Source organism: Diadema antillarum, unplaced genomic scaffold (genome assembly GCF_040938485.1).
Source record: "Diadema antillarum isolate AM-2024a unplaced genomic scaffold, OU_Dant_1.0 seq00000821_RagTag, whole genome shotgun sequence".
NCBI classification, from domain to species: domain Eukaryota; kingdom Metazoa; phylum Echinodermata; class Echinoidea; order Diadematoida; family Diadematidae; genus Diadema; species Diadema antillarum.
Window position 1 is genome coordinate 3,221,557 of NW_027271698.1, and position 15,957 is coordinate 3,237,513.

General features: G+C 36.7%; 1 protein-coding gene across 1 annotated transcript in view; it reads left to right on the forward strand.

Annotated features, from left to right (window-relative positions):
* The first annotated feature begins 3,602 nt into the window (after window positions 1–3,602).
* Window positions 3,603–15,957, forward strand: part of LOC139739942 (fibrocystin-L-like) — a 134,934-nt gene continuing 122,579 nt past the window's right edge. The window contains exon 1 of the mRNA XM_071650541.1: window positions 3,603–3,900. Coding sequence (XP_071506642.1) covers window positions 3,852–3,900 — 49 coding nt within the window. The 5' untranslated portion in view covers window positions 3,603–3,851. The remainder of the gene's footprint in view (window positions 3,901–15,957) is intronic.

Consider the following 15,957-nt stretch of genomic DNA (forward strand, 5'->3'; position numbering starts at 1 on the left):
AGGAGGTGGAACCGAGAGTGCAGTTCCGCACGATTTCCAGAGGAACTCCTTTGTCTCAACAAGCGGGGTGTAATTTCTCACCTCTCACAGATAATGAACGACCCCTATCAATGGGTCATACTTCTCGGTCTCTTTATCTCAGTTTCTGTGACGTCACTACCGATCCTTGGACCAATCACAACTCCGTGCTGTATAGGTCGTAGCTGATTGGTTGACAGTGTGATCTCCGGTCTTGAGGCCGAGGAACCACAGAGTTCTGTGCGAGGAACGTGTGCGGGTGATCACGCGACAACCAGTCAACCGAGAAAAATAGCCTCGAGATATTGCCCCGGCAGTATAGCCCGTGCTGCATGCATCAAAATTGATAATGATAATGATCTGTAACTTAGTACCCCCTCCCCTTCCCCGTCTTTCCCCTTCTTTTCTCATTTATTGACCAGCATGTAACGGTGACAAGAAAAGACAGGCACGATTGTTGAATTACGGCTTATCAACTCTCACGTCACTTCGCGTCATATTGTACGTAATCATTGCCCAACCAAGGGGTGATCTTTCAGAACCCACCTAAACCCCTCTAGGCTATAGGTATAGTGAGTTACACTGTCTCCCAGTTACCTTTTCTCATTTCTCCCCCCCCCCCCCCCGTCCCCCCCCCCCTCTCTCTCTCTCTCTCTCTCTCTCTCTCTCTCTACAAAGTACTCATGTACTAAGTATACGTTTGGTAATCGTACACACAGAGACAGGTGTGATATTGAATCATACAATAAGGAAATCCTGGAATGTAGATCATCAGTAGGATTACGCAGAATGACAAATAACCGATACCTTTTCCCTGAACCATAATTTGCATATCTCAGTGATTATCCAAAGTTTTATCGTTGCTGTTCTTTTTGTTTTAATCACACGGAGGTAAGTACAAAGCAGCGATTATGGTGACATGACTATGATTAGTTCAGGAAGGCTTGTTTGTCGTTATAAAGAACACATCCGCTATGTTACTGGTCCCGCGTTGATTTGAAATACTTGCTCCTCAACAAAACGAAACATGGCTATCTGTAAAGGTGCCTACTTATTTGGCCATTGCTTTTAACAATAGTTACCCATCAATTTAATCAAACAGCTCTTGTCCACGTATTTGTCATGACGCATGTATATAATTATCAATATCAAACGAATGCATAAATTTTGTCAGAAATTGTTTGTTTGTTTGTTTTTCATTCATTCGAATATATTCTGCTTACATTGTCATCTACACCGTCGCCGCAACGTTTTTTCTTCCCGACTGAAGCACACAAAAAAACTTAACCACAATCAATTTATGATACAGAAATCAAGAAGAAATATATAAAAAAAACACAGTTGCAGAGACAAGTGTTACACAGAAGGCAAAGTGTGGAAGTGTACACACGCACGCGAATCAGCAACAAGACACTTATAGTGGTAACGCGACTGCAAAGAGGAAACACATAACATCTGTTCTTACCTCTTTACACATTGGTTACCTGTTCAATATCGAATCATGTTTAAGTTTCTGTTAGTTGACTTTCATAAGTTACACGGAACTGCTCACATGAACGACTGTGTAGCTTGATAACCCCTTAATCCTTGTAGCAGCCTTACGTTTTAAACTCCCCTCTACTCCCTGTGCCACAAAATTAATGTATAATTCCTGTGGTGATCGATAATATCTATAATATGCTGGTCAATTCAACTCCAACAAGACATTCATAATCTGTCCTCTCTCGGTGACTTAAAGATTCCACTCAAGATTCTGGTTATTTCACTGAAGATTCCACTCAAGATTCTGCAGCACTGTAAAAACATCGGTGTTGTGTTAAATCTAACACCGATCAAACTTCAATAAAGGACCACACCCACAGGTGTTAAAAATGCACTGTGATGGTGTTGAAAAGTGTTCACCTGACACTTCGTGGTGTTAATTTGACACTGTACCTGGTGTTATTTTGACACTGTACTGGTGTTAATTAAAAAATGACACCACATGGTGTTGATTTGATATTTGTTGGTGTTAATATCAATGGTTTAACACCCGTCCAGCTTCAATAAGAGACCACACCAGCTGGTGTTACTTTGGTGTAAATTTATTTTCACATTTTTTCAAAAATCTAGTATTTTAATGTAAAATTCTTGATCGTCTTGTTTAAATTAAAAATCAACAAGAAGTGCAGTTACTAAGAAACTCTTCAAAAAACAGTTTAAGATTTGGAAATGACACCCGGAGGTGTTAATTTAACACCATAAATGAGCACCGAAAATTTAACACCAGCTCGGTGTTCACTATTTAACACCGGACTTTTTGCAGTATGGTTATTTCATTCAAGATTTCACTCAAGATCCTGGTTATTCAGACAAGCCTTTTTGGAGATGTTTCCTCCATCTCTTTCTCATATCTCTCTTTTCATAAATGTTTTTTTTTTTCATTCTGTCTTTCTCTGCGCCATGTACCACTATGTACATCACGATACATAAAGGATACCGGCGTATCACAGTGTTCATATTATCATGATATCTCTACTGTTCGATTTCTAAAGAGTAACATTTTACACGTTTTAGATTAATCTAAAATCATAATCCACCACAACAGACAGGTCAATCATCAATGTATAAAGAAAAAAATTATTAATTAGAATGAACGTAGAGAGTTTGCCTGCATGTGTACACCAGCCTGACTGTTTGGGCTGCTTAACCCAATGTAGACTATAGTCCCGCATATACTCAGGCAGGTGTCTGTCGGAAATGCATGTTATGGCAAAATCAGCTCGCCCTTAATGAGTTAACTCTTTCATTACCACAGGCGACTTGTCCATGCACAATAGCAAAGGTATATTTTGGTGCGGAGATTCTTAGATGGTTTAACAAAAAGAGGATGACCCTATATGAAGGGTTCATATAGCTCTTGCCATAAATTCGGTCAACGGCTTTAACGGCGGAGTAGAGTTCACGAATGTCTTTAGTTTAATTTTGTCAGTGTGCTATAAACAAAGATGAAAGTCCATGGCAATATCATTTCTTCTTCTTTAATATCATAAATTGTCATTATAGTGTTCAAGTTGTATAATAGCCATAACAAAATCCGACTACCGTACAGTGGCAAAATTCTTTCTCGTAAAGGTGTTGATGGTTAGTGTAGAATATGTTTGTTATTCAGAATTACTGAGAGCCTACTATAATTCTCCCCACCCCACCCCCATCCGACCCATGCAGGAATCATCGGCTATCAATCACACCCATTGTGACGAGCAATATTTAGACGTTAAAGATTTTGGAAATTAATTTGCATGATAATGGAATAAGAATCTCATAGAAAGGATTGACTGGTTCGTTGCTGGTTTCATGCGCCACCACTGCGTCATACCCGCACTCCAAACCTACCCCTTTTTTTGCTACGCACATGTAGTGGAGCGCGAAGCCCCCATTTTCATAACCTGCCAATCCGCAGAGTGCATTTCTACCAGAAAATAATTTCGCATCACGAATTTCACAGCGCTTCGTGCGCACGCGCTATACTATCAATGCCCAATTGAAGAACCTCCGAATTCAGAAACGAGTTGTGAGGCGCATGAGTGGTGATTACAAATACATTCAGCGCGTTATGAATCTCGGGTATATCATCCAAGTCTTCCTTCCTACTCATCAGTAAATAACAATGAAGATAACAGATTTCCTTTAACTGTCAAGTATTGAGGAATAGAAGTAATAATTTGAACTCATTTCTCTGATTTTCTCAGAGCAACCGCCTCCTTTTTGTCGGAGGGTTTTTTTTTTATGATTGTGTTCTGACTGGCGGATCGGTAACGTCGAGGAAAGCTCGGGGAGCTGCCGCCGTAGACATGGCAGCCGTACATCATCAGCTGGCGGTGATCACCATCTGCCTCCTAGGTGAGTCTCATTCATTCCTCTCATTTTTATTGTCTGCTTTTTTTTCCTGCCTTTTCCTGTCATGCATTTCCTTTATTATCATATTTTTGGCGTTAGCCATCACCTACTTAACATTGATCTATCCATGTATGTATGTGCATGTATGTATGTCGTATGCGTGTGTGTCTGTACTGATGAAAGTGATATGTGTGGGTGTATATAGAGATAGTATCTCTATCTATTCAAGCTATTTGTGAGGTATTTTATTCTTATTCAACTTCCCAGATTTGCCAATCTTTGTTAGAGCTTTTGCTACCATACATATACTAGTAGATTTTATGATAGGCCTTTCAATCTAATGAAGGGAGGAGGTTATGTTTTCGTTACCGTTTGTTTGTTTGTCCGTGAGCAAAGTAACTCCAAAAGTTGCAAACGGATTTAGATGAAACTTGCAGGAAAGGTTGAGAATGACACAAGGAACAGATGATTTAATTTGGCAGTGATCCGGAAATTTTGGTGGATTTTTTGAAGGATTTTCGACATTATTTTGGCAGGAAGGGTCAATGAACTTGGGAGTTCAAGCTGCGCAGTTTTGAGGTTTTCATACGCGCACTAAAGGGCGTGCTCTGAGTTTCTGCTTGGGGAGGCGCGCCACACAGCTGATTGGGAAATCGGGCGATTTTTCAGCATGCATAATTATGTATGGTTGGAAACTGTTGGTTGGAAATCACTGATCTCTATGGAAGAGCAAGATCATCGGTGGAAAGTAGCTGCTTGGGGGAGTGCTTTTCTAGTTTATTATATTTGTTTGTTTTGTTGTCGTTGTTTTAACTTAATTGAATCTCTTTATTCAAATTTTAATTCGGGGAGGGGGGGGGGGGGACGATTTCTTGATCTGTCACAGTTGACAATAACCCAATGCAGTCTCCTTCTATTCCAATACGTGGCGTGGAGGTTTCCTGCCAATTCTGCCTTCACTTGATGATATTATGAACTTTTATGTTGACTTAAAGAGATAATATAACTGTATAGTATTGGTTGAGGTGAGAAGTCAGCCTTTAACTTTTTTTTTTGCATGGTATACTTAGAAATCACTTTATGAAATGTTAAAGAGCATACAGTAAGAGGAATTCAGAGTTCATTTGATGATAATCGGCTTACAAATTGCTGAGATATCGGATAACAAAGTGAAAGTTAGCGATCGTGATAAAAGGTGGACCCCACTTTTTATCATGATTGCATTGTTTTGGATATCTCATGGCATTTCAAAACCAATTTTCGTCAAACAAACTTTGAATTCCTCTTAGAATTATATGTTCTATTTAATAATATATTTCTCATTACCTCAAAAATTCATCATCATAAAACGTTGCAAACCTGTAGCCCCATATCAACCGAACTGTACCATTCCTTTAAATTGTCTGGATCTCTAACTTCCGTGCCTTTATCAGGTGATGAAACATTCCAGCAGGCCTGGATTTTAGTATCTCGTCGGTATACGAACTTCAATGACGTAATGCTTAACGCTATATTGTTTCTTCTCTTCATGATGACTTAACCCTTTTGTGACCGAAAGCGTTGCTATCAGGAATAACAACAAAGTTAATGTAGATCACAGTGGGAGTAAGACGGTTAATCTAACTTCAACTATTACTTCTCCCCTCATGGAATCAGTCTGTGTCTTATCGCTATGAAGACTTTCAAAGTCAGCGGAAGACCCGGCCAACATATTCGGAGATATCACGTTTATACACTCAAGCAGATTTGTCAAATATGCTGTTATTAAATTACCTTGCAGAATGCAAAATTGCACTCTACTTCTTTGTTCGATTTTGTTACATTGTAGTTTTTATGGTCATACAATAAACATCCGCTGAGCAGAGCACAAAGGAGGGGGGTGGGAGAAGCTAGAGGAAAAAAAAATACAAAAAAGTAATGCCATCGGAACGCCGAAATGGAATAATGACAAAGCGGTATCTTTTTCGCAATTCAGTCAAGAGGTCGTTTGGCTTTGATTTTTTTCTAAAACTTGCAAGGTAGCTCTACATTCATAAGACATGTCACGCGTCTTTTGACCCGTTTTCATATAGTTTGAACAGAGAGCTATATAGGCGATAACAATGTATAGTGATACATTTAGCCTATTAGAGACATTAGGCTCTATATACTATCAAATTATTTTAGACCATTGAATCAGATACGAGGATGTATCTCCAATGGGTGTGTGTGTGTGTGCGCGCGCGCGTTATTGTATGTGAGCGGCGGAGATGTGTGTCAGAAATGGATTCGTTTAGTGGAATATAAGCATTTTAGGTTTTGTTTTGTTTTTTCATAACCATTCCTATATCAAAATGTCATTTCTTTCGCTCTGAGAGTGCATAAATACAAACAGCTTTCTGAGCCTTTACGAGTGGATACGTGAATGATGGATAATACATTGTAGTTCAAAATGTATATATTCATCGTTATGTATTTTTAAGCTGTTTTTTTTTAATATACATGCCAACGCGAGTGAGAATGCATCTACACCATAATCGATCGTATCATTTTGATTTACACGTCTACGAAGCTATAAACATGATAAACTTCGATCAAAACAAGTCTAACCTTTTGTAAATGCTGTGAGTTTGCTGCATGCATCCCTCGATATTAGTCCTTTTTTATTAAAAAAGTAAACCATTTTCGCGATGGCTGATTGCAAGACAGATGCCTAATAAAATTGATCCCTCTAAATATAAGTCTTATACAGGATGTTATATATATATAATGTTTGATCGAGTTAAGCAAATTAGTTTAATTTCAGTCGTAAATTTCGTAAGGATTCATATGCTCTTATCAAACTCCTCATGAGACTCATAAGTGCAAGTGTTTCGTTTACGGCCAAATGTATATAAAAAGCAAATGACAGCATTGTACTCTCTAAAAAAAAATCGAGTGAAAATTTTCACTCTAAAAAGAGTGAATACAAAAAAAGAGTGAATTTCGAGTGAAATTGGAGTGAATTTAGAGTGAAAATGTTCATTTTCACTCATTTGGAGTGACGTCAGGGATCACTCGAAGATTTTGGAGTGATCCCTGACGTCACTCCAAAATGAGTGAAAATGAGCATTTTCACTCAAAATTCACTCCAATTTCACTCGAAATTCACTCTTTTTTGTATTCACTCTTTTTAGAGTGAAAATTTTCACTCGATTTTTTTAGAGAGTAGCCTCTGAATAAGATTTACTTTGAAGATAAACATATTCTTATCAATCACAGCTAATTACTCCATATTAAGCTGTCATTTCTGACTTTTTCCGCAATATATTCCTGTATACTTTTTTTTTCGAAGTATGTTCGGCTGTGCATGGGTGTTTTGGTGACACGACATTGCCTCCTGCGACGATATTGTTCCGATCTTATTTTCTCCAAGGACTTAGGGTTAGGGTTAGGATTGTGATAGGCGTCTAAGGTTTAGTCTGATGTGTTGATTAGGATTAGGGTTATGATTATGTCTGTGGGTAGAATTAAAGTTTGCAGTTAGATCATGTGAGCAATTGTCGCAGGAGCAAATGTTATGGAACCGGATGTTTTATCTCATTTACATAGATGAAACATTATACAGATAAAGAGAAAATGGTACGTTTGAATAAAGAGTACCAAAACAGGAAGAGTCAAAGATATAAACTCGTATCAGGGGAGATAGTTTGGGTCGACGACATCTGACAATGGTTGGTGGAAATAGAAGCAGATCAATGTACCGTCATCAACTTCTGTAACCTTTCCTGTTATATGAAAAGTTTAGCGAATGTTTATCAGGTAGGTCAACACATTTTGCTTCATTTCCGCTAACTTGATTGGGAGTCAATAAGAGGCTGTAAGAAGTGAATTCGTATTAAAAACCTCCTGATAGAATGCGTTCTCATAACAGATAATATAAAAAACGCACACAGTAGGCCTATATAATATCTCTACGACGATTACGGTCAAATTTAATCAATACGTAATTCTGCTAACAACCTTGGAAAGAAGTGAAAGGAAGAAAGGGCGAGACAAAAAGATAGATAGATGGAGGGAGAAAAAGACGAAGAGAAAGAAAGTGAGGTCGCGGAATTGGATGGCGGGGAAAGATGTAATCATAATTAGTATGTTGACTGTAATAATGGGAGCGCTTTGTAAAACAGTGGACAATGCGTTTTCTGTCGGGAGATTTGGGGCCTTTGCATAAAAAAGGTGCAATCAAACATATATTGGCCCGAATTGACGAAGGTGGTACAAATGAAACCATGGTTTAAACCATGGACGAAAACCATGGAGCATTAAGTGAGAGATTCAAACAGAAGTCGGGTATCAGCCAATCAAAATTTAGTATTAAGAGAATTATATTTGAGTTTCAGAGCTTCAATCTTATGTTTGATGAAAATTTTAATGCAACAGGGCTCATGAAGGATATCTAATGGGTTCGAACCTTGCCATCGCAGTCACGTACATCCCCGAATGTTTCTTCCTAGCATGTTCCGTATAATTATGTATTATGCTTGGGTAACTGGAGTTACTGAAGTAAATATCATGGCCGATACCTCGGGGAAAACATTGGTAAGACTGAAGAAACTAACTTGCTGGTTACAAAATATATATCGTTAAAAACCTATAACGCTCTCTACGTAAAAGTACAGTTCAAACAACATTCAGAGAAAGTAGAGTTTCAATAAGTCCATATTTACTGATCTAATCGAGTCCAGAGTAAACTGTCTGACACTGTAGATCAACTCACATTCCTCCACGCATTTACTGTTATAAAATATGAAAGTTTAGAATGCGTTCTGTATCCTTGTTTTTGCGAATTATGTTAACCAGGGGCGGATCCAGGAATTCTGTAAAAAGGGGGGGGGGGGTGACTAATATTTCTGGTGCCACTTCCGGGTTTCATTTCATTTTTTTTTCTTTTTATTTCTTTTGTTTTTAAAGGAAAAATAAGGGGGGCGTGTGTCGGTTGCGCCCCCCTCTGGATCCGCCACTGTTAACATAATATTCGTCTGGTGACTATACTGGGCATTCATGTATCACGGAGAAAAATATTTAACAACGACGCTTGCGCGTTACTATGTGACTGAGTACAACATCATGCAGCATTCATGAGCGTTCTTTGATGAATCATTTATAACACCATGCACGTATACCATGAAAATTGATGACAGGAAGCATTGACCCTGAGGATATCGTGACCTCATACACTCTAAATTCTTTGGATTAAAAAGTATGAGGAGGGACAAATCCACAAAAGATTACAATTTTTAGTCTAATTGATTTAGAAATAAAATCCATTAGATTTGAAATTAATAATCTTATTTGGATTTGTCCCTCCTCATGATCTATTAGATTACTTTTTAATCCAACGAATTTAGAGTGTAGTCTATTTTTTCAGGGATCCTAGCTGTGTAATGCAGCAAAACAACACGACCATAAAAATTGTTACCTCGAGAATCACATTCTTATTCGTTAAAACTACAAGAGAACGCAACCTCCGTCAATGCCATACCAAGAAGAAGAACGAAAGAAAGAAATCCTGCGTATCCGGGCCATGGATTTGGGTCATGATCCGGATCCCCACACCACAAATCATGTGCCTTTCACCACAACGAACGTGTCCTGGAAATGTCATCAAAACATGCATCATTTCGAGTAATACTGATAACAGGTATAAAAAGAAATAAACAAAGAAGCAAACGCCTGCATGCAAAACGTACTTAATATATAACCTTTTGGCAAAGGTATTTAGGCCTAGTGCATGGCTGCCATTCTAAGAGACATCTCGGCCCCGTTTCATAAAACTTGTTATCAACAACAAGTAACGATATATAAGCTATACTGAAATCCTTTGGACCTAATAAGATGCATAAGAGCAAATTTGTCATAGAAAAGTGGCGGTTGTTACTGATTACAATTTTTATGAAACGAGGCCCTGTATCGGAGACTCAATCCTGTCCTATACTTAAGAAAGTGAAATATTTACTGTAAATGGCACAACCAATTGCTAAACTTTTGCTGCCCTAATATCATATAGGCCTACTTGTTCAGTTCAGTTCAAATTTATTTCATATTTCCATTTTCTCAATGATGACATTACAAAATTATTGACAACAAAACAAGAGTACAAAATATATACAATCATGTCTTTTGATTGTAGAAGAAAAAGAAAAAGAAAATATACTTGACACAAATGTACATGGTCACATCGTATGAAAATGTCACTAGTAAGTATAAGAAATATGATGGGGCCTACATAAAAGCTTAAAGCTTGTAAAACTGTAGGTTCCCGAGTTCATAGGCATATAATTTTACACGGAGAACGGATATGTTTGTCTTGACCAACTAAAATTACACCAGTACAAAAAAAAATAGATGAGTAATAAACTAATGAACCACATAGATATCGCACAAACCAGACTGCATACAAATTTCGCAGTGTTTGAATAACAAAAATGCTGTATTATTAAAAGATGTATCGGTACCATGAAATAACTTAAGTAACTTGGTGCTGCGGACAAGGACAAAAGACTGGGAGCATAAAAAGGTTGCTAAAGGCTTGGTAGTGTGTATCCACTAAGTAATAACTGTTTTAATTTGCGTTTGAAGGTGAATAAAGATAAGGAAGAAGTGATATCTAGAGGGAGATCATTCCAATATCTGGGTCCAGTAAATATCATTGTCTTCTTTGCAAAAATAGTGCGAGTACGGGGAAGGTGATAGGCGTCACTCTGGCGAGTGGGATAACAGTGGATAGAACGATTCCTTTTGAACATGTGGATAAAAACAGATGGTAATTCATTAGTTGTTAGTTTATACATGAAAATTCCGAGATTATAATAAAATAAGTCTGAAATTTTCAGAATTCTGTTTTGATGGAAAAAACAATTGGTATGGGCAAAATATCCGGCGTGGTTTATGATTCTTATTGCACGCTTTTGAATACGGAGAAGGGAATCTAGTAATGAGTGAATTGCATTTCCCCACGCCAAAATTCCATAATTGAAGTGTGGAGATATTAAACAAGAATATATACTCTGCAAAATATGAACAGGAAAAAAAATGTTTTAGCTTATTCAAAATCCCAATATTTCTAGACAAAATTTTACTTACAAAATTAACATGAGTTTTCCAGGATAATTCTTGGTCAATCCAAAGCCCTAAAAACTTTGTGTTATTAACCTGCTTTAAACATAAATCATTTATTTTGATATCATATGGAACAACATTCAAAGAATTACTAAATACCATATAATGAGTTTTTTCTATGTTCAAGGACAATTTGTTCGCATGAATCCAGGATTGCACGGACCTGAGCTCAGTATTCATCATATTCATTAATGCATTAGGGTCTCGATGTGAAAAAAAAACAAGCTTGTGTCATCGGCGAAACAAATGAATGACAAAATTTGCGATGATTTTGTGAAGATGTTTAGCTATAACGGACATCTCAACATTCTTGTGTTGTTGTTTTTACCATATCATCATTAATAGGCCTTTTCCTTGGCGCAAGCACCTGTAATGTCATCGCTTATTACTTATGACACAAATCTGACCTCTATGCGGATGAACTAAAGATATGCAACATATACTTTGATAATTTCACTTTTGTGTACAGTCCCTGTTAGAATATCATGAATATGACATATTTTCAGGAATGAATAGGAAGTGTAGGCCCTACAGTATGAAAATATGGAGACGGTAAGACAGAGAGCTTAAAATGAAATGCGTCATTCTAGACTAAGCATGCTATATGATTCTTATTCATCGATATCAATATTAATTTTTCGATACCAAAAGTGCAGACATTGTATACACTCATTCCAGCTACTCGCGTGATATTGAATGATGTGACAAGGAACCTTGTATACGGATTTTAATTAAGCTTTTGTTAGTCTGAAAATCCATCATCAACTGCCCCCGTCCAACAACAACTGCAAAAAAAAAAATAATAATAAAAACATGATTGCCCATGCAACTTGTGATACAGTCCGATATAATGAGTCAATGAAGCACGCATTGGTAACCACGAGGAGGATAAGAAAAAAGTGTAGCGACCTGGTTCTGATGTTTGGTTTCGTAATTATAAATTAATATTATTACTAATGCACAGTGCAACCTTCACCGTGCATAGATGTCCTTTGGTTAATGGACATTACTATCGAAGCATATAGTGTACCGATAATACACTACACACAGATTCATAATGGAAATTAATGTGACATGGAACATATCATTTTAATTGAATTACCCCCGACAAGGTCTATCATCAAGGCCCGAAGCGGAGCCTGAAGTCGCTAAAAGTAATGTTTTGTAATGAAAAAAAAAATACAAACTCGAAGTGTGCAAAATCAACAGTCAAGCAACAACATAATATTAATCTGCAGTGTTGTTGTTGTTTGTTGTTGTTTTTGTTCGTTGTTGGACGTCATAATACAACAAAAATTTAAGACTGAAATTCAAAATTGCGATGAACTTACGAAAGCATGTTTTTGGAGGTGATAGCAATGGAGTAAATTTATTTGATTTTGAAAATGGCGACAGGCAGTGCTTTTAAAAAAAATGACATTTTGCCCTGCATTTTGCCAGAGCTAGGCCTACCCCGACTACACAGGACAGCTACACTAAAACTCCCCTTCTGTAATGTCTACACGCATCCGGCTCTCTCGCTCTTTTCCCCCTCTTTGTTAGAGGCGACATTTATGAAATTCTCACCTATCAATGCAGCAAATTTGTCAGAAATATTGATTTCTACTTTTATGCGGTCAGGATGATCAATGCTGTCGGGAGTCTAACGGTGCGGGGACACAAAGGCGACTAGATGAGATTAAATTTTTCCTCAGCTGTATAACACGATTGTTAGCATTGTGCACGTCAAATATTGTGGTGCGCAAACCAATCGATATTTGACAATAATACAAAATTGTACGTGCCTTGACGATTTCTTTGAGAACACATAAAACATTCAGATTACTATCAATTGGCTGTGTGCGCACACATAATACTGTATTTTCGTCTTCCACTAAATAGGAAAATTGTAATCTATTAGAGGTATTCGAAGTGCAATCCACTCACCGCTTATGTTAGCGTTAACAGGTTAACAAACATATTAAAATTAACTATACAACTGGGATCGTATAAAATTAATTTGAATTAGACGCAGTATACAGGAGAAATATTATGATGGGCCTACGTAAAAGCAAGCTTGTTCAGTCATAGGTCCCTCTTCAGTGGAAAAAGATGGAACCAGTTGAAGTTAGAGTTATTGAATCTAGACACATACACAGAATTTTGTTTGAGTCAATTTCAGAAAAGTATACATGAATTTTGGTCTCATGAAGATACGTCGTCAATCAAAAGATTCAGTGGTAAATTTAGCGATTATGAAAAACATGAAAAAGAAATTAAGAAATGAACTCAAAATCATATCAAAATAAGATTTTGAGGCTTTGAAAATGCTTGAACCAATCAAACGATTATTATTTTATGTTTGAAGAACAAACGGCTGAAATAGAAGAGAATGTTTCACTCTCCCTCAATAAAACACTAACAATATAATGTAACAACTGTCAGAAAAATAATGAAGATACAGGAACAAATATATTAGATAAAGAGACACATATTCCTTTTTTTTCTTTTTGTGCATTACGGCCCATATATTGTTCTCCTTTGCGATTTGATGCAATGTTTTGTAATCAAATTGATGTATTTTAATGTTTGCTGTATTTTTTGTACACGTTATTCCTATCACAATGCATCTTTTACTTTATTCCTTTCTTTTGTACAAAAATTAATAAAGTGTATATCATTACGTTCTGTCGAAAATGAAAATAAATTCAAACTTCAACTTCAACTTCAGTTGAATCCGCACAGTCGTGATGCTCAGACAGAAAGAATTACAGGAGGGGCATGAACGGCGTATTTATGTGCTGTTACAAATATGTGGGGCTATGGGTGTAAAGTATAAGTGTACACAGATGCATTATATTGAATACACAATACAGGTATAGTAAACAGATTGATATTCTCCTTTGGATGCACGAAAAAAGGCAGAAAGATCTCTCATTTTCTGACCGAAATTATAAGAGGTATGAATAGAGGAAGAGGAGAAATTTTGTCCAACAATGAAGGTGAATGAGATGTAGAAAACTACAAGGACATTTTCGCTTTCATTAAGGTTCATTTATTTTTCATTTCGAACAAAATCATAGGCCTACATGCATGAATCATAAACACATTATGATTATGTAACTACAAAAATTATGTCAAAATATTTACATCTGAAAGTAATTTGTAACATAATGACATAAGGTAGTAAAATCAAAACGAGTCGTCTGGAATTATTTAACGTTTTATTAAACAATGATTAAATAGGCGTATGTTGGTGGAAATTGAACTGACTACTATACAGCTTAGCTTGTAAATTGCAGCCCCCTCATTTAAAAAATCATTGTTTTGAAAATATAAATACAAAAATACCTTTTAAATATCTGTAAAAAAAACCCAAATACAAATAAGTGTTTAAGTACCTTGTGGTTAGGATTTTGTTGATCGAAAGATATTGTCCCTGTAGAAACTGAAAAGGTTGAGATTGATTATTTGAGGTTAGAATAACAAGAACCAGTGGACAGCTATGTGAGCCCAACGTTTTATGGGTCATCTGTAAACTAAAAAACAAAAAACAAAAAATACATTTTAACTCTATTTGTAAAATTCTTAAGCAATTATTTCGTTCCAAAGTGCCTTGTTTGTATAATCCTTTACGACTGCGTTTTAATTTCACACCTCATTGAATGATAAACGAGGATTGAAGAAATGACTGTAGAATAAAAAAAAAAAATACGTTCGACGTGAACGAAAATTTCTCTCGGATCATCTACCATTAGGCTTAATCGTGATTCTTCCAAACAAACCGACATGTAATCTATACCACACAGCAATGGGTTTCACATATAGGCCTAATATTCTTTCATATTCATACGACATATACAAGATGATTACGCGTCAGTTCATTGCGACTAAGACAAAATTATCTTCCTTTGTTGTTGCATTCCAAATAAGTGTTTTGATACTGCTGTCAGTGCTACATATACCAGACACAAACTAAATTCAGTCAATAAGACTAAAAATAGTATTGATTGCCACTTTCAATGTTGACACTCTTCTAATATTATAACTAGAGATAAAGCAGAACGACTTCTAAATACAACAGTAGTCATAGTTTTTCATGCTGTCGGTGATATAATGAACATAGCGGTTGAAACTGATATATTCAGTAATCCTTGGATTGAATTGCTCCTAACTTTTTTGTGATTCTGTTTCGGGATCGCAAAAATGTGGTAGTTCCCTTGAACGAAGACTAGCAACCTCCACGCAGGAGGCGTCATCGTGAGGAAGTTTTATTATTAATCCACACTCTCTATACCAACAGTATCCTTTATGAGATGGTAAAGCATCCATGCATGGTAGTTAATTGATAAATTGAATACTATAGGGGACGAGAAACCTTGACGAGCTACTGACCCGATTAACTCGACCCCATCGATGTATACCATTGGCATTGAGGATATACTTTAACGCCGATGATTTCCCCCTTTGTTACATGAGTGCAAATTACAGAGTGTATTTAAAAACGAAAGGGAGAAGTGAAATTTTAAATCGCCTACATTATGCACGGATCACATGACTAACAAAGCATGACATATAGGCCTACCCTGGATATGAGCATAATAATGCGTATAATACACTGAAGAAGTTACTAGGGGCAACACCATAATTATAAAGATGAATGAGTAAAAGAGGCAGGCACTGTAAACGATCACCACAAAAAGAAAATAAAGTTTCTCATCCTATTTCTTTCTTCTTTTTTTGGTCATTTTTGTATCGTTCTGTAGGGAATTTTTTTTTCTCTTCCTTTTGAAATTTATCCATTTTGGGGTGGATCCTCTTTAAGAGAACCCATCATTGCACCATCTTGTCCCAAATGAGTCCAAATAAAATAGTCTTCAGTGAGGCTTACAGCATGAAAGCGACTAGTTCGTGCTCAATTAGTCTGAACGAACAGGCGTGAAT